Source organism: Pogona vitticeps, chromosome W, assembly GCF_051106095.1.
Source record: "Pogona vitticeps strain Pit_001003342236 chromosome W, PviZW2.1, whole genome shotgun sequence".
Taxonomy (NCBI): Eukaryota; Metazoa; Chordata; class Lepidosauria; order Squamata; family Agamidae; genus Pogona; species Pogona vitticeps.
In genome coordinates this window covers 3,480,155-3,498,538 of record NC_135798.1, presented here as the reverse complement: position 1 = coordinate 3,498,538, position 18,384 = coordinate 3,480,155, and the positions used below count along the sequence as shown (strand labels likewise).

Sequence of the window (18,384 nt, the reverse complement as noted above, 5' to 3'; positions counted from 1 at the left end):
CCTAAAAACTGGAGAGGAAATATCCTACAATTAGCTCATGATGTACCCCTGGCTGGGCACTTGGCAGTCCAAAAAATGAGTGCTAGAATCTTACAGAGGTTTTGGTGGCCCAATATTTGGGCGGATATAGAAAAATATTGTAAAACATGCAAGCAATGTCAAATAACTCAATCAAAACCAGAACCTGGAGCTGAATTGATACCAATGCCTTTGGTTGGTGTACCTTTTGAACGGATTGGTTTAGACATAATAGGACCTTTGACTAAATTGAATGCAGGTTACAATTAGATTTTGGTATTGGTGGACTATGCGACAAGATATCCTGAGGCAATTCCCTTAACCACTTCTGCTAAAGTCTTAGCTAAAGAATTAATGCAGATTTTTTTCAAGATTGGGATTTCCTAAAGAAGTAATCACTGACCAGGGGTCAAATTTTATGAGTCAAACCTTTAAAGAAATGTGGAAGTTATTAGATGTAAGACCTTTAAAAACTACCATATATCACCCTCAAACTAATGGTCTTGTTGAAAGGTTTAATAAAACTTTAAAAAGCATGTTGAGGAAATTAGTTATAGATAAACCAAAGAATTGGCACTTACTATTGCCCCATTATTGTTTGCCATTAGAGAAGTGCCACAAGCTTCTACAGGGTTTTCTCCATTTGAATTATTATATGGAAGGAACCGTAGGGGAGTTCTAGATTTGGTAAAAGAAAGTTGGGAATTTGGCAAGGATGTGTCTCAGTTACAAATTAAGCAAATTACTGAGATGAGGGAACATCTGAACCATGTGGCTAAAGAAACTAAGGAGCAGTTAAAAAGGACTCAAATGGGGCAAAAACAAAGATATCATAGGAAGGCGAGAAAGAGAGTCTTTGAAGCCGGTGATAAAATTTTGTTGTTACTACCAACTGAACAGTCAAAATTATTTGCAAGATGGCAGGGACCATACGTAGTAATTAGAAGATTGAATGAAATTAATTATGAAATAGCCACTCCAGATAAAAGAAAAAATTCCAGTATTTACTACGTAAACCTATTAAAGGAGTGGATGAAAAGAGATAGTTTTGTAGGGGAAATAGAGGATGAAGATTTTGGGCCAGCTGTTCAGATGTGAAAATTACCAGAAGAAGAGTTAAAATTGGAAGAAAATTTAGATGATCTGCAAAAAAAAATTGGAAATTAGGAAATTGGAATCAAAATTTAAATATGTGTTTTATAATAAACCTGGATTTACCAATATGGGAGTACATTGTATTAATACAGAACCAGGAAAATTAGTAATATCTGGAGCACGTAATTGGCCATATAATCTTTTAAAAAATTAATAAAGACGTGGATGAAATGTTCGCGTTAGGTGTCGTCGAGGCTTCTTATAGCCCTTGGAGAAGTTATCTGGTTATGGTACCTAAATCTGATGGGAATATTAGATTGTGTATATATTTTAGAAAGTTAAATGATATATCTAAATTTGAGGCATTCCCAATGCCTAAGATTGAGGATCAGTTAGAAAGAATAGGAGGAGCTACTGTACTAAGCTCTCTAGATCTAGTGAAAGGATACTGGCAAATTCCATTAAGAGATGAAGATAAAGAGAAGACAGCTTTTGTCACTCTTAAAGGCTTTTATCAATTTTCAAGAATGCTGTTCAGATTGCATGGAGCCTCTGCTACCTTCCAGAGGGTAATGGATAAAGTTTTAGAACCCGTGAAAGAATTTGCAGCCGCCTATATTGATGATATATTAATATATAGTAAAACCTTCGGAGAACATGTGATACATTTAGAAAAGGTATTAACCGAGTTAAGGCAAGCTAATCTGAGAGTTAGTCCTTCTAAATGTAAAATAGCTCGTCGAGGAATAAAATATTTAGGATTTTTGATAGAAGAAGGGAAAATTTGACCAGTGTCAGAAAAGGTAGACAAGAAAGAAGTGCAACAATTTCTGGGGTTAGCGGGGTATTATAGACAATTCATACCAAACTGTTCAGAATTGACAGCTCCCTTGACAGATTTAACTAAGAAAAAGAAATGTAAAAACATAATATGGGGGCAATCAGAACAAATTGCTTTTGAGAAAGTAAAGAATATATTAAGTGGATTGCCTCATCGATATGCCTCAGATTTTCAGAAAACTTTTATTGTACAGACTGATGCTTCTGACAGAGAAATTGGAGCTGTCCTTTCTCAGAATGAAGGTCAAAAGGAATAACCAATTATGTATATTAGTAAGAAATTAAGCGAGAGAGAAAGACGATATGCTACCATTGAAAAGGAAGCATTAGCTGTAAAATGTGCTATTCAATCTTTTAAATATTACTTGTTAGGCGCTCCTTTTATTTTGATGATTGATCATGCGCCATTACAATGGTTAAACAAGATGAAGGATTCTAATGCAAGATTAACTCAGTGGTATTAATCGTTCGAGTAAGGAAATGCCCACTGGTAACAGAGAACCCACTCACAGGGGGGCTGAGTTTTCCTGAAGAGGTTTCAGGATCATGGGCAAGGCGTCTTTTTTAGGTGGAACGGGAGGCTTAAAACGTCCCTTCAAGGTAGAGCCTGGCAGGAAGGGGGAGAGGAGGAAGAGGGGACCCCCCTCCCAGTTGTGGAAGACACCCGGGGCAGGGACTCTCCCTGGCTCAGCACCTCGTTTAAAGCTTTAGAGAAAGGTTTGTTTTCCCACTGGAAATGAAGGCAATTTTTTCCTCTGGGTCTCCTCCAGAGGGAGGCGGAGGGGGAATTCAAATGGGAGAGGGGATCTCTGGGGCCTGGATCCCACTCCCCTCTTTTTTAAAACCAGCACTTCCACTCAGATTTCTGGGGCCTGATGAAGGGGGAAGGAAGAGCCCCGCTCTCTCGGAAGGAAGGCTCTCTCTGGGCAAGTTGAAAGATGGCAAGAAGCTTGCAAAAGGGGGGTGACCTGTGTGAGAGAAGGTCTGAGGAGTAATGAGAACTCCCCCACCTATCTCACTTTCCGAGTTTAAAACCTCAGTGTTAATTAATGGTTCAACTCCGTTTTACACACACACACATACACACACACACACACACATAAAAGGGCATCCCTGCAGCTCTGCCAGGAAGGCCAAAAAGGCGCACTCTTTCCCCCCCCTTTTTTCCACACCTCCATCACATGCTTACGGGCTTCTCTCTGGGCAGAATATTCCCCTTCTCTCTCTCTCTCTCTCTCTCTCTCTCTCTCTCTCTCTCTCTCTCTCTCTGAAGCCCGACTGAAATGGGCCCAGAATGTTGGTTTCGTCCAGAAGCGCCTGAAGCTGATCTGCCACCACCCTCTCAACCACTTTGCTGAGGAAGGAAACATTGGCGACAGGCCTATAATTTCCAATGTCGTCCGCCACCAAATTTGATTTATACCTAATAGGCCTAATAAGTGTCTCCTTGAGGGAGAGGGGAACCTTGCCCTCCTGGAGAGACCCATTAATTATTGTCGTGGCCCATTCAGTTGTTACCGGCCTGGCAGCTTTGATTAGCCAGGCCAGGCAAGGGTTGAGAGAAGACGTGGTGGCCCGACAGCGATCAAGCGCTTTATCCACCAAATCTGGTGTTACAGGCTAAAAAGGAGTCAAGAATTACCGGGCAAGGCGGAGCGCTGGACATCTCTGCTCAATCCATTGTATTTAAAAAAGGAGAAAGGTCACGGTGGATGGCCTCCACTTTTGATTTTGAAAACGCTGCAAATTGGTGAGGTGAGATGCTAGTGGGAGGCCCTTCACCCAGACCAATTCCGGATAGAGTGTGAACTATACGGAAGAGTTCCGCCTGCTGATTGGAAGCTTCGCTTATCCAGTCAGTGAAGTGAGATCTTCTAGCAGCCAGGTAACGGTTAGTTGCGATCCTGACAGCTATCTTATTATAACCCATCAGGTCAAACCCGGGGCCACCAGAATTCCCGTGTAAGTGCAGAGTTTTTTACTGAACAAAGTGTCCTACAGGAGGGGAATCATGGGTCAGATAGAGCACGTTGGTTCGGAGGGGCACCTGGCTGGTGCTCCTGTCGAGGCTCTGGTCCACGGCTGGTTTACCGCCATGACTAGCGCCGTAGACACGATCACTCCTAAACGCCCTCTCCACCGCAGAGACCGCCCGGCGCCCTGGTATAACCAGGATCTCCAGCGTCGAAGCGGGTCAGGAGATGGCTAGAGCGCAAATGGAGAAAGAGCCCGACGGATTTCAATTGTATAGCTGTCAAGGTCGCTACTAACCTTTACCTGGCGAAGGTAAAGGCTGCTAGTCGAACATATCTCGCTAACCGGATAAGCGAAGCCTCTAATCAGCAGGCGGAATTATTCCGTAGAATGCGCGAACTATCTGGAATTGGTCCGAGTGATGGGCCTCCCCCTAGTTTTTCACTGGACCAATTTGCAGCCTTTTTAAAATCGAAAGTGGAGGCCATCTGCCGGGACCTCTCTCCTTTTTTGAATACAGTGAGTCAAGCTGAGATGTCCAGCGCTCCGTCTTGCCCGGTGATACTTGATTCCTTTCAGCCTGTCACGCCCGATACTGTGGCCAGGGTGCTTGATCGCTGTCGTGCCACCACCTCCTCCTTGGACCCTTGCCCGGCCTGGCTAATTAAGGCAGCCAGGTCCTTAACAACGGAATGGGCCACTGTAATAATTAATGGGTCATTCCTTGAGGGCAGATTCCCTTCTGCCCTCAAGGAGACACTCATTAGGCCCATTAGAAAGAAACCTAGTTTGGCGGCGGACGAAATCGGCAACTACAGGCCCGTCGCCAACGTTTCTTTCTTAAGCAAGGTAGTCGAGAGGGTGGTGGCCGATCAGCTTCAGGCGCTTCTGGACGAAACATATGCCCTGGATCCATTCCAGTCGGGCTTCAGGCTGTGCCATGGTACAGAAACGGCATTGGTCGCCCTGTGTGATGACCTATTGAGGGAGGCCGAGAGGGGCAAAATGTCTCTGCTGGTTCTCCTAGATACGTATCTCAGTGGCCTTTGATACCATTGACCACGGTATCCTCCTGGGGATTCTCTCCGAGTTGGGAATAGGTGCCCTGGCTTTGGCCTGGCTCCGTTCCTTCTTGGAGGACCGTCCCCAGAGAGTACAGCTTGGGGAGAGTGTCTCGGCCCCGTGGATCCTCAATTGTGGGGTCCCACAGGGGTCGATCATCTCCCCAATGCTGTTTAATATCTATATGAGGCCGCTGGATGGGGTCATCAGGGGGTGTGGAGCATTGTGTCATCCGTATGCGGATGACACACAGCTCCACAGCTCCTTTTTACCAACCACAGGAGATGCCCTCCTGTCCCTTCAGCGCTGCCTGGAGACCGTACTGGAATGGATGCAGGAGAACGGGCTGAGGCTGAACCCGGACAAGACGGAGGTGCTAAGGGTGGGCGCCCCCACATCAGGGGATCTGGGAAACTCCCTCACTTATGGGGGGGTGACCCTGCCCTTCAGGGATGGGGTCCGCAGTCTGGGGATCCATCTGGACCCGGCGCTCACTATGGAACCTCAGGTGGTGTCTGTGGTCCGTACCGCCTTCTTTCATCTTAGGTGGATAGCCCAGCTGCGATCCTACCTTGATGTTGGGGCGCTCACTACCTTGGTGCATGCGCTCGTAATCTCAAGATTAGATCACTGCAATGCGCTGTACGTGGGGCTGCCTTTGAGGCTGCTGCGGAAACTACAGGTGGTGCAGAACGCGGCAGCCAGATTACTCAGTGGGGTGAGAAGATACCAACATATTTCACCCACTCTGGCCGCACTGCATTGGCTGCCCATCCGTTTCCGCATCGACTTCAAAGTGTTGATGCTTACATATAAAGCCCTAAACGGTTTAGGACCTCGATACCTGGCGGAACGCCTTCTCCCACCAAGGTCTACCCGTGTCACTCGTGCGAGCCAGGAGGTGAGACTGAGGAGCCTAACGCCGTGGGAGGCCCGGAAGGAAAAGACCAGAAATTGGGCCTTCTCGGCGGTGGCTCCTCGTCTCTGGAACAACCTTCCCCCTGAGATTCGCACGGCTCCCTCGCTGGATATTTTCAAGAAACAATTAAAAACATGGATGTTTGGGCAGGCCTTCCCAACAGATAACTCCTGACGATTTTTTTCTTTTCCTATAGCTCCCCATTTTGTTTAGTATATATATTTTTTCTTTTTTTGTTGCGTAAAATGGCTTTGTGTATATTATTGTATTTTTTTTATGTTGTTAGCCGCCTAGAGAAGTCCTCATACGACCAGATAGGCGGGATATAAAATAAATAAATAAATAAATAAATATTTACACTAATTTTGTAAAAGCTTCCATTGCACAATATATGCTTATTTTAATTTTTTAGCACAAGGTTCCACATCTATTTTGTGATATCTCTCTGTTAATTAACAATGGAAGTAAAACACATCACAAGAGGCACTTCAAAATGTACTCCATTTATTCTCTTTTTTCTCTGTTTTGCATTACTTCAGCATTTTGTTGTTTATTCTTTCCAGTGGAAACCAGCACAAAATTGAATGAGCTCCTTATGCCCTCTTAACTTATCAGGAGCTCTGTGGTTTTCATGTGGTTTCTCCCCAGTGCAGGTTCCTAAGATGTAACCTAAGGGCATCACCCCGACTAAAGCTCATTCCATTCATTTACGTGGTTTCTCCCGAGTGTGAGACCTTTCATGTACCCTAAGGTGACCACTCTGACTAAAGCTCTTTCCACATTCCATGCATTTATGTGGTTTCTCCCCAGTGCGGGTCCTTAGATGTACCCTAAGCTGACCGCTCTGACAAAAGGTCTTTCCACATTCTGTGCATTTATGTGGTTTCTCCCCAGTGTGGGTCCTTTGATGTCACGTAAGGTCACCACTGCGACTAAAGCTCTTTCCAGATTCGATGCATTTATGTGGTTTCTCCCCAGTGTGGGTCCTTTGATGTAACCTAAGATTACCACTGCGACTAAAGCTCTTTCTACATTCGATGCACTTATGTGGTTTCTCCCCAGTATGGGAACTTTGATGTGAACGCAGATTTCTTCTCCCGCTGAAACTCTTTTCACATTTCATGTTTTTGTATCATTTCTCCCCAGGGTGAGTTCTTTAAACTGAACTAGTAGCACTGGTCTGAAGCTTTCTCCACACTTCAGGCGTTTAAGCCATTTCTCCTTTAGCTCATGGGTTTTTCCAAGCTTTTCTTCCTAGCTTCACACTTGACTGTTTTCGGGGCCAGAAGAAGTATAATTCTGGCCATCGTGTGTTACCTGATAGAGAAAAAAGGAGATGTCTTGAGAATATAGCAGAGAGCAGAATCTAACTGGAGGCCAAACCAAAAATTTGCTCTGTCTTTGACTCCTTTGAAAGGCATATGTCTCCTGAAGGCTTGACTGGCAACATTTGAAAAATTTGCCGTATTGTGCAAACAACATTGGACTCCCCTTGCCTGAATTGATACTTCCCAAAGGGCCAGTGACGGGAAAATATAGTTGATTAATATTAACCACTATCCAAAATACTATTAAACATGGGCCATCAAGTCAATTCTGACTGATGGCAACCCTTTTTTCGGGGGTTTCTAGGTAGAGAATACTCAAAAGTCGTTCCCCATTCCCTGGTTCTGGGACCTTGCAGTTTTCCAAAGGCCACACAAGCTGACCTTATCCGTGGGAGACACAGCAAGGAATCTCTGGTTCTGCAACCAGATATTTAAACCACAGAGCTATCCAGCCAGCTTACTCAGAAATACAAGGAGAGGGTTTGATTAGAATTGAGGTTTTACTGGAAAAGTTCCATGGTTTACTTGCAAATTTCTTCCACTGTACAGTACTTTATTTAAAGGCATTGCAAATCCATAAATATATTGAAAATGGTGAACCCATGAAAAGAGAAAGGGAAGGAAGAGCTGGAGAACCTGGATTAAGAAAAAGCCATTGTTGGCTCACATTTAGCTTGAGATCTACAACAATTCCAACATCCCTCTCGCTCGTAGTTTTTCTGAGCCAAGTATCCCCCATCTTGTAAGTGTGCAAGTGGTTTCTTTTTCCAAGGTGCAGGACTTTGCACTTGACCGTGGCCAGGTAGGATCTTGCCAAAAAGAGAGGGGAAATATTATTAAATGTTGCGGTGAGGGTTTATGGATTAGGGTTTTTTTAAAGGAAAATTGGGTGTTGCTTTGCTGGGGTATGTCATCAGAGTATGGGACCAAATGGAGATAGGATGCTAAAATGGAATGGTTTAAAGTCTTGATAAATAAAGATAAATGTTAATGGATGAAGAGGAAGATAAATTAAACCCTACCAAGAATGAAACAAGGTATAATATTATCATATGAAATAAACTGATAAATAGAACTGACATGCAGGATTTTTGGAGAGAAGTGAAAGGAGATGTAAATTAGTTTACTTTTTATTCATCAGCATCTATGTTATTTTAGGATAGATTATATATATTTGCATCTAATGATTGTGATTTAGAGTTTGTAAGACAGACGTAGGGTTAATAAAAGTAGCAGATCACATATTGGTAAATATGAATTTTAAGGGTACATGTGATTATAAAGAAGCTAGGAGGTGGAGGTTACGTACAGGAATTCTATGTCAAAATGTTCGAACAGATCAGGTCACTGACAAATTCAGTAAACTTAATTCTTCAACGTACTCACATAGGAAAGCCAGAGAAACAAACTGCGTGTAGGTCAGCCAAAACCCTGAAGCTGATTCACTGGGAAAGTTTGAGGCTGCTGTAGCCACGGGCAGGCGCCTGGGATTGTAGGGGCTGAAGTTGGTATAAAAGCAGGTCAGGCAGAGCATTCGTTGCTGCCCCTTTGCTTAAGGGTGGTCAGGCTGAGAGTGGACTCGTGAGCAAACACTCATATGTTCTGTACACTCCAGTGGCCAAGAGGTGGAGCAGGAGTCCTCCAGCACCACTACCGTTCACAGAGCGACATCCCACAAGGGGAAATCCCAGAAGCTGACAGTCTGACAGTCCACCGCTTCTCTCCCAAACCCAAGGCAAAGGTCAGGGCTGTTTTTCAGCAAGTGTTGGTGGCAGTGAACAGAAGAGAGGGTGTCCCGGGTAGACCATCTTCACTGCTCCCAGTCCTGCTGTCAATATTCAGGCTGCCCTCTCCTATGGGAATCTTGGCAACTTTTTCTCCTGCTGGCAACACAGGCACAACATTGTGCAGCAATACTGGAACTTTTTTTTTTGAATCCCGGCTACAGAAGCAAATATCCCACATTCATGCTGTAAAGTTATATAAAATAAGCCAAAGAAAACAGAACCTGAATTTTACAGCCATGAACACTCAGCATAGAGATCATGTCCAAAGTGTTCAGCAGGTGTGCCCGACAAGGACACGGGAACACGCAACTTAAGGGTGAAGATGACATCACAAGAGGCACTTCAAAATGTACTCCATTTATTCTCTTTTTTCTCTGTTTTGCATTACTTCAGCATTTTGTTGTTTATTCTTTCCAGTGGAAACCAGCACAAAATTGAATGAGCTCCTTATGCCTTCTTAACTTATCAGGAGCTCTGACTAAAGCTCTTTCCACATTCCATGCATTTATGTGGTTTCGCCCCAATGCGGGTTCTTGGATGTTGTAAGCTTCAACAGTCCTCCTAAGAGAATCTGAAAGCCGGAATAGAGAGGTTATAAGTCCAATGTACCCCTATTTGGATTGAGATGAGTCCTTGTCTCACCCAGGGTGTCCCACTGGCACTCATACACCAAGTCTATTCCCAATTTAAAATCATTGAGAAACCAAAATATAATCATGAGTCTTAGAGTCATTCAGAACTCCGAGAACTCAAGAAAATACTGGACTCAAAGCACCATAGTTTGTGGCCTGTTAGAAAATCAAATTAAGTATGGTAACAGGTTGTCTGTTCAAGACACCAAACAAAAGTTCTTAAGTATAATTGTTTTATTAGAAAAATAAAGATTTAGTTGAATTCAGTTTATTGCAAAGCATAGCATTCAAAATCATTTCCATAACTAAGGCGATTAGAAACTTAGCAAACTCCAGCTACAAAAATAAAATAATAAAATCACTATCTAAGAAAAATACTCACTAGATAAGGAATAGGTAAGGCAGAGCCCTCCTTTCCATTCTCCTACTAAGAACTACATCCTAGCAAAATACTGGAAACTCCCATAAGAAACCCCCCTTCTTCTCTCTTCACTCTGCTCACCAATCAGGACAAAGGACTGCTCGTCTCTCTCTCTCTCTCCGCCTTCCTTTCGCATGGGACTGCAGGTGCTGTTTCCATTTTCCCTACGTTTTGGCTCTTTCTTTGGCCTTGGCCAAGCTAACTGTGAAGAAAAACAGCATCTCGATGCTTCTAGTAAAAATGACACAGACCGAAAATGGATTCCTTCTACATCATTCCATGACTGCAAATCCCATTTAGAAATTACATTCTAGCTTCAATAACCTACTGTACATCATGACAGATGTAACCTAAGCTTACCACTCTGAATAAAGTTTGTGAGCACCCAGGGGCTTCTAAAAGAACACCTGATGCTTGAACAGAGAGGTTCCAGGTGTAAGTGTACTCCTAAAACATTTGAGCAGAGTCCAGGCAACCCAGCCAGGCAGTACCACTTACCCTTTTCCCAAGTCTGTTCTAATGAGCAATTAATTGAGAACAACCAAAGCTAGAAATCATGAGTTTTAAAGTCTGTCAAGACAAACAAAACTCACGGTAGTAATGGACTCAAGTAGCATCTCTGTGGCCTGTCACTTAGTATTTCAGATTTGCTGTTCAAGAGACCAAATTTAGGATTTTAAGAATTATTGTTTTATTAGAAAAATAAAGAATTTAGAGATATTCAGTTTGTTGCAAAAGCATAGCATTCCAGTAGATTTCCATGAATAACAGCAGTTAGAATCTTAGCAAATTCCAGCTACAAAAATAAAATAAAAAACTCTAAAACTAGCTTAGAAAGTAAGCTAGGCATAGTCCCCTTTTCTGTATGCTTTCTCTGAACTACATCCTAGCATAACAGCAAAAACTAGCATTTGGAACTCAAAACTCCATCCTAAAATCAATACTAAAATCATTCCAAAAATCCAAGCTCTCTCCGTCTCCATTCGCCATTTTTCTTTCATGCTGGGACCACCCTTCTTCTCCACTGTTCTGTGATGTTAACCAATCAGCATAAAGGGCTGTCTCTTCACACTCCACCTTCATTTCCCACGGGATGTGCAGGTGTTGTTGTCCTTTGTCCTGATGATGTGTCTTGGCTCCTTATTGTCTCTGGCCAAGGCAGCTTCATGGAAAATTCCAGTTAGCTCTAGGAGAAACAGCTTCTCGAAGCATCCAGTTATGCTAACACAGACCAATATGGATTCCTTCTACAAAATTCCATGACTTCAAATCCCATTAGTAAATCACATTTTAGTCTTAATAACCTAAACCATGACATGCCACCTCTGGGAGTTCCAAAAATCTGAAACAGGAAATCTAGTTTCCATTTTTGGCTACTAATTACAATAATAAGCAGTAATTAGCTGGTTACATAGTGCAAATACTAATGATGAACTTTAACACATTCAAAATAGCATTTAATCTAGCAAAGCATCGAGGTAGAAAAACATTCTAACAGCAACATGTAAATACATTCTTTAGGTTAAGCACTTCTACTATCTGAAAAATAGAAAAACAGTCATGTTAGTAATACTCAATACAGTGCGCACTCTACATGTGCTCAGGAACATATCAGTAGTGAAACAGTGAAACATTAACAGTGTTTCAACGGTCTGTCACATCTTGATCTTCACAATACATTCTGGAAAGACCATCTGCCACAACATTCAACTTTCCAAGAATGTGCTGAACTTCAAAATCAAAATCTTGTAATGCCAAATGCCATCTCAGCAATTTCTGATTGTGAGATTTCATCTTCTGCAACCAAACCAAAGCTCTATGATCTGTCTGCAGAGTGAATTTACATCCCCACAGATAAGGCCTAAGAAGATTAAGAGACCAGATAATAGATAAGGCCTCTTTTTCTGGAACTGAGTAATTTCTTTCTCTTTCTAAGAGTTTTCTGGAGAAATATGAGATTGGATTAGGAATCCCATCTTCCCCTTTCTGTAACAGTACAGCTCCAAGACTCAAATCTAAAGCATCTGTTTGTAGAATGAATGGTATGTCAAAGTCAGGTGATTTTAGTATAGGTGCAGCACTAAACTTTGCCTTTAAGGCTTCAAAAGCACCTTGACACTCAGGTGTCCATTTTTCCTTGACAGGCTGTCTTTTCTTAGTTAGCTCCGTCAAAGGCGTTGCCAAATAACTGAAATCAGGAATGAATTTTCTTTAATAGCCAAATAGGCCCAAAAAGGATTGAACTTGCTTTTTAGTTGTAGGAATAGGCCAATCATTTATGGCTTGCAAAGGCTGGATTTCTCCTTGTCCAATTAAATGACCCAAGTACATGACTTTTCCCTGCATCCACTGACATTTAGTCGCTTTGACTGTCAATCCTGCTTGCTGGATTCTAGACAACACACTTTCAATGTGTGACATGTGAGATTCAAAATCAGAACTGAAAACTGCAATATCATCAAGATAAACACTAGCAAATGTAAGACCATGCAAAAGCTTGTCTATCCTCTGAAATGAAGCACCGACATTTTTTAAAACAAATGGTAAACCATGACAAAGCTCTTTCCACATTCCATGCATACATGGGGGTTCTCCCCAGTGCAGGTTCCTTGATGTAACCTAAGGGCATCACTGCTACTAAAGCTCATTCCATTCATTTACGTGGTTTCTCCCGAGTGTGAGACCTTTGATGTACCCTAAGGTGACCACTGAGACTAAAGCTCTTTCCACATTCCATGCATGTATGTGGTTACTCCCCAGTGTGGGTCCTTTCATGTATCTTAAGGTGACCACTGTGAGTAAAGGTCTTTCCACATTCCGTGCATTTATGTGGTTTCTCCCCCGTGTGGGTCCTTTGATGTGACGTAAGGTAACTACTGAGACTAAAGCTCTTTCCACATTCCATGCATTTATATGGTTTCTCCCCAGTGTGGGTCCTTTGATGTACCCTAAGCTGACCACTCTGACAAAAGCTCTTTCCACATTCCATGCATTTATGTGGTTTCTCCCCAGTGTGGGTCCTTTGATGTATCCTAAGCTGACCCCTGTCACTAAAGCTCTTTCCACATTCCATGCATTTATGTGGTTTCTCCCCAGTGTGAGACCTTTGATGTGACGTAAGGGCATCACTGCGACTAAAGCTCTTTCCACATTCCATGCATATATGTGGTTTCTCCCCAGTGTGGGTCCTTTGATGTGACGTAAGGTAACCACTGAGACTAAAACTCTTTCCACATTCCATGCATTTATATGGTTTCTGTCCAGTGTGGGTCCTTTGATGTAACCTAAGATTACCACTGCGACTAAAGCTCTTTCCACATTCCATGCATTTATGTGGTTTCTCCCCAGTGTGCTTCCTTAGATGTGTCGTAAGGTCACCACTGCGACAAAAGCTCTTTCCACATTCCATGCATTTTTGTGGTTTCTCCCCAGTGTGGGTTCTTTCATGTATCCTAAGATGACCACTGTGAGTAAAGCTCTTTCCACATTCCATGCATTTATGTGGTTTCTCCCCAGTGTGGGTCCTTTGATGTACCTTAAGGTCACCACTGTGACTAAAGCTCTTTCCACATTCCATGCATTTATGTGGTTTCTCCCCAGTGTGGGTCCTTTGATGTACCTTAAGGTCACTACTGTGACTAAAGCTCTTTCCACATTCCATGCACTTATATGGTTTCTCCCCAGTGTGGGTCCTTTGATGTGATGTAAGGTTACCACTGCAACTAAAGCTCTTTCCACATTCCATGCATTTATGTGGTTTCTCCCCAGTATGGGTCCTTTGATGTGAACGCAGATTTCTTCTCCCGCTGAAACTCTTTTCACATTTCATGTTTTTGTATCGATTCGATTTCGATTTCGATACCTTTATTGGCATATGAACAGACGACAGGAAAACATAGGTACAAACAAACAATAATCAAAGGGAAAAGTAAGGTGAAAAATACTCTCAAAGCAACGGGGAATATCATAGATTATGGGTTAAAATAGAAATTTCCAATAGATATCCAGCAACGGCAGATGTAATCAAAGGACAAGAATCGCTCAGGAAAAAAACTAGGGAGTTGGGAAAAAGTGAAAGCCACGGTTCAAGACAGAGCTTTCTCAAAGAAGAATGAGCCGGGCAGTGAAATAAAATATGATCCAGGGAATCTGGTAAAGTATGACAGAAGAAACAGAGCCTATTTGCACGGGGAATCTTGGAGAAACGGCCTACATGGACCGCCGATGGGAAGATATTCAGACGAGCTTGCATAAATGCTCTTCTCTGGTCAGGATTAGTCAGTAAAGAGAAGTAGTTGGAAGGACGTCCTAGGGAAGGAGGAAGACTGAAAAAAAGGGGAGAACAGGTGGGGTTCAAATCGGCTGAAAGTGTCTCATACTCGAGCTGCCAAAGTTTGTGTTTGATCAAGGAATGGGCCTGTTGTAATCCAAGATCGAAAAGGGATTCTAGATTCAGTCCTAAAGAGAGAAGTTTAGAATCGATCAGTTGGAACCATTTCGATGTGTAAGAATCACTAAGAAGATCAAAAAGGAGAGAGTTAGAGTGGAGATGGATGCGGAGCCAGTATTTGAAGGTGGTAACCCAGGCAAGGGTAGACGGAAGGTAGGTTCCCAATTCGAGTACCATGGTGGAGAGGCGGATCATATTGGGAACACCTAAGATCTTTCTGAAAAAAGCAGCAGCAATGGAATCAATGTCATGGTTTACGGCCTCTATCCAGATGGGCACCCCATAAAAAAGGTGGGATAGGAGCTTACACTGAAAAATATGCATGGCTGCTGGGATAAATTGGTTGCCCGAAAGATAATGAAATTTTGAAATTGCATTGAGTTGGGTAGTTGATGTGGAAATAACCAGTTTTTTATGTGGAGTCCAGTTTAGTTTGTGGTGAAAAGTGAGCCCAAGGTATTTAAATGTTGGCACTTGCTGGTAGGAGTGTGTACCGACTGACCAAAAGGACAAAGGACTAGATTTAGAAAAAACAACTATTTTTGTTTTGGAGGAATTTATACAAAGATCATTAACGGAACAGTAATCTTGAAATTTGGCTAAAAGGAGACGCAGGCCGGCTTTGGAAAGGGAGAGCAGGACTGCATCATCTGCGTAAAGGAGGACTGAAAGAGGGGCACCATTAAGAGAAGGGGAAGAGTTGGCAGCTTTAGATAAGAAAGGGGGAAGATCTGCTAAGAACAAGTTAAACATTAAGGGGGCTAATATGCACCCTTGACGGACACCCCTGTTGACTTGAAACCTATCAGATAGAATATTGGAGTTTGGAAGACGGATCTGGCATGAGTTTGAAGAATGAAGGCGCCTAAGCAGAAAGAGTAGTCGAGGGTCAATGCCCCATTGGGATAGTTTGTCCCATAAAAGAGATCTGTTAACGGAGTCAAAGGCACCTTGAAGATCTACAAAAGCGGCGAACAGTCTAGATTTATGGTGGATGGAGTATTTTTCTGCTAGATGAGACAAAAGAAGAGCGTGATCAAGGGTGGAGGCTCCAGAGCGAAAGCCTATTTGCTCTTTCCCCGGAAGATTGATGGAACAGGCCCAAGCAGAAAGTTTGGAAAGAAGAAGTTTTGAATAGAGTTTGCCAATATAGGATAAAAGACTGATTGGACGGTAGTTACTGGGTAGGGAGGGATCACCTTTTTTAAATATTGGGATCAGGGTGGAAATTAACCAGGAGTTGGGAAAGATACCAGAGTGGTTAACTAAAGTGAAGAGATTGGCCAAGTAGTGAGACCACCAGTGAGGGTTACTGGTCAGAATCTCAGTGAGGATTTGATCTGGGCCTGGAGCCTTACCAGATTTCAATGAGCTGATTAAATCCAATATTTCATCAGAGGTAACGGGAGGCCAATCAGAGAGGGCCTGCAGTGAGGAATCGGGAGAGGGGTTAGAATTCGGGGAGAAAAAAATTGTAGAGAAGTGGGCTATCCATACCTCCAAAGAGATAGAGGAGGAAGGATCGGGAGAAAAGGAAGTAGTGGAGGAAGAAACCAGAGACCAGAAGGACTTGTAATTATGTGATAGAATTGCTTGAAGCAGGTCAGACCACTTGCGTTGGGCGGAAAGATGTTTTTTTGAGTCTAGGAATAATAAGCAGGATCTTCTGGCAATAAGGTAGAGATGTAAAGAGGCTGGGGTAGGGTTAAGGCGGAAGGAGTGAAAGAGGGACCTAACTTGCTTCTTAGCCTGCCAACAGTGAGAATCAAACCAAGAGGTAGCTCGGTTATGAGAAGGGAGGTTAGTTGGACTGCTAAGAGAGATAACTAAGGAGTCAAGAAGAGTGTTGTAGGAGGTAATAGCTGTAGAGATAGAGTCAGTTGTAGCAATGGTACGGTTAAGATTGGAAATCTCTGGTAGTAGAGTCCAAGAAAAGAAGTCAGTTTCTGTTTTAGGAGACCATTGAAGACGGGAGGAAAGTTGTGAAGGGGGGGTTAGAGGGGAGGGAAGCGAAGAGGGAAAGGTTAGGGACAAAAGAAGAGGCAAGTGATCACTGTCGGCACGGGCTCCAACAGAGAAATCAGAGAGAAAAGGGAGGAGGGCTGGAGAAGCAATGGCGTAATCAATTACGCTTGGTCCCCTAATAGAAAGATGGGTATATTCCCCAGGAATGTCCTTACCCCATGTGCCATTGAGGATGGCAATATGAAGGTTGAGGCAGAGATTGATTAAAAAGGTAGCATGAGGAGTGATAATCTTGTCTCTGGAAGTCCTTGGGCAATTGAGCCAGGGGGGAAACGACTCATCAAACTCCAAATTTATTTGTTTGGTTAGAGCAGAATTATTGGGTCCTAACCGGGTATTAAAGTCCCCCAGGATCAAAATATGGGCAGATGGATTAGCTTCCAGATTAAGATTGAAAAGATTCTCTACCTCCATCCAGGTGCTATTCAGAGAAGAGGATGGAGGCGGGAAATAAAGGTTAAGAAGTAGAATTTTAAATTCGCCGTACTGAAGGAGGAAAATTTGAATATAGGATGAGGGGGAAGGGATGGAAATGAGGTTAAATAGGGAGGAGGGTTTAAAAAAGCAACAAAGACCTGGGGAGGGGCGCCCACTTGATTTAGATTTAACAGCCGGGAGATGGTAAGTAGAAAAACGCGGGATAGATGGAGGGGCTAATAACCAGGTCTCCTGTAGGAGAATAATATCTGTGACAACCCCGGTTTCTTCGCCGTCTGCACTCGTCGGGTCTTCTTGACAAGGCGTCAGCAACACAGTTCATTGACCCTCTGACCACCTTCACTTCAAAGTCAAAATCTTGCAGGTTTAAAGCCCACCTCATAGGTTTACTATTATGGGTTTTCATTGTCTTTAACCACTGCAGTGGTGAGTGGTCAGTGCACAAAACAAAATGTCTTCCCCAGATGTAAGGTTTGGCCTTCTGAATCCGTATACTATGGCCAGGCACTCCTTTTCCACGGTTGCCAAATGTCTCTCACCTTTCTGGAATTTCCTACTCAGGTAGGACACTGGATGCTGGTCACCATTTTCATCCTCCTGGCAAAGAACTGCTCCTACCCCGCTGTTAGACGCATCGGTGTAGATGATGAACTCCCGGTCGAAGTCGGGAGCACGCAGCACTGGATAATTGATGAGCGCCTCCTTCAACCTCTGGAACGCCTCCTCACAGTCGCTGGTCCACGGGATGCGGTCATCAGTCTTCTTCCGCGTCAGATCGGTCAGCGGAGTCGCCATCTCGCTAAACCTCGGGATGAACTTTCTGTAGTAGCCCACCAACCCAAGAAATGATTTGACTTTTTTCTTGGTGTTGGGTCTGGGCCAATCACGAACGGCTTCTATTTTGGCCTCTAGGGGTTTGATCACTCCTCCCCCTACTATAAGGTAGTTCAGATCCGACATCTTGGAACTGACCCTGTATGGTCCTGCCCATTTGAGCTGCAGTTTGTTCTCTTTGCAGGGCCTAAGCCAAAGCACTTCCTCCCCTGGGTTAAAGTGCCTCTCCCTGGCTTTCTGGTCATACCAGGTTTTCTGTCTGACCTTCTGAGCTTGCAGGTTTTCTGCTGCTAGCTCTAGGTTTCTCTTCAGGTCATTCATTAAAGTGTCTATATACGTCACAACATCTTGTGGGTCATCCTGGGTGATCTGCTCCCAATTTTGTTTGATTAAATCAAGTGGACCTTTTACTTTTCTCCCAAACAAAAGTTCAAACGGACTGAACCCGGTACTGGCTTGGGGCACTGATCGATAAGCAAACAAAAGGGATTGCAGCTTCTGGTCCCAATTGTTTGGATTCTCTGCCAAGTAAGCCCTAATCATGCGCATCAGAGTCCCATT

General features: G+C 43.4%; 2 protein-coding genes across 2 annotated transcripts in view; both read right to left on the bottom strand.

Annotated features, from left to right (window-relative positions):
• The window catches only part of LOC144585017 (uncharacterized), a 231,824-nt gene that overhangs the window by 148,412 nt on the left and 65,028 nt on the right, over positions 1–18,384 (bottom strand). The gene's annotated exons all lie outside the window — the stretch shown is intronic.
• LOC144585043 (uncharacterized) lies at positions 12,826–16,711 on the bottom strand. The gene is made up of 3 exons (XM_078382482.1): positions 16,707–16,711; positions 13,608–13,768; positions 12,826–13,439 (listed from the first exon to the last, which is right to left on the bottom strand). Exons 1-3 carry the CDS (start codon positions 16,709–16,711, stop codon positions 12,826–12,828), a joined length of 780 nt encoding a protein of 259 aa, XP_078238608.1.

What these genes read in the sequence shown, in the direction of transcription:
- LOC144585043 (XM_078382482.1), bottom strand. An exon ending in CAGTGGTGACCTTAAGGTAC is followed by an intron (nt 13,440 to 13,607) that starts ATCAAAGGACCC and finishes ACCTTACGACAC; the next exon opens with ATCTAAGGAAGCACACTGGG.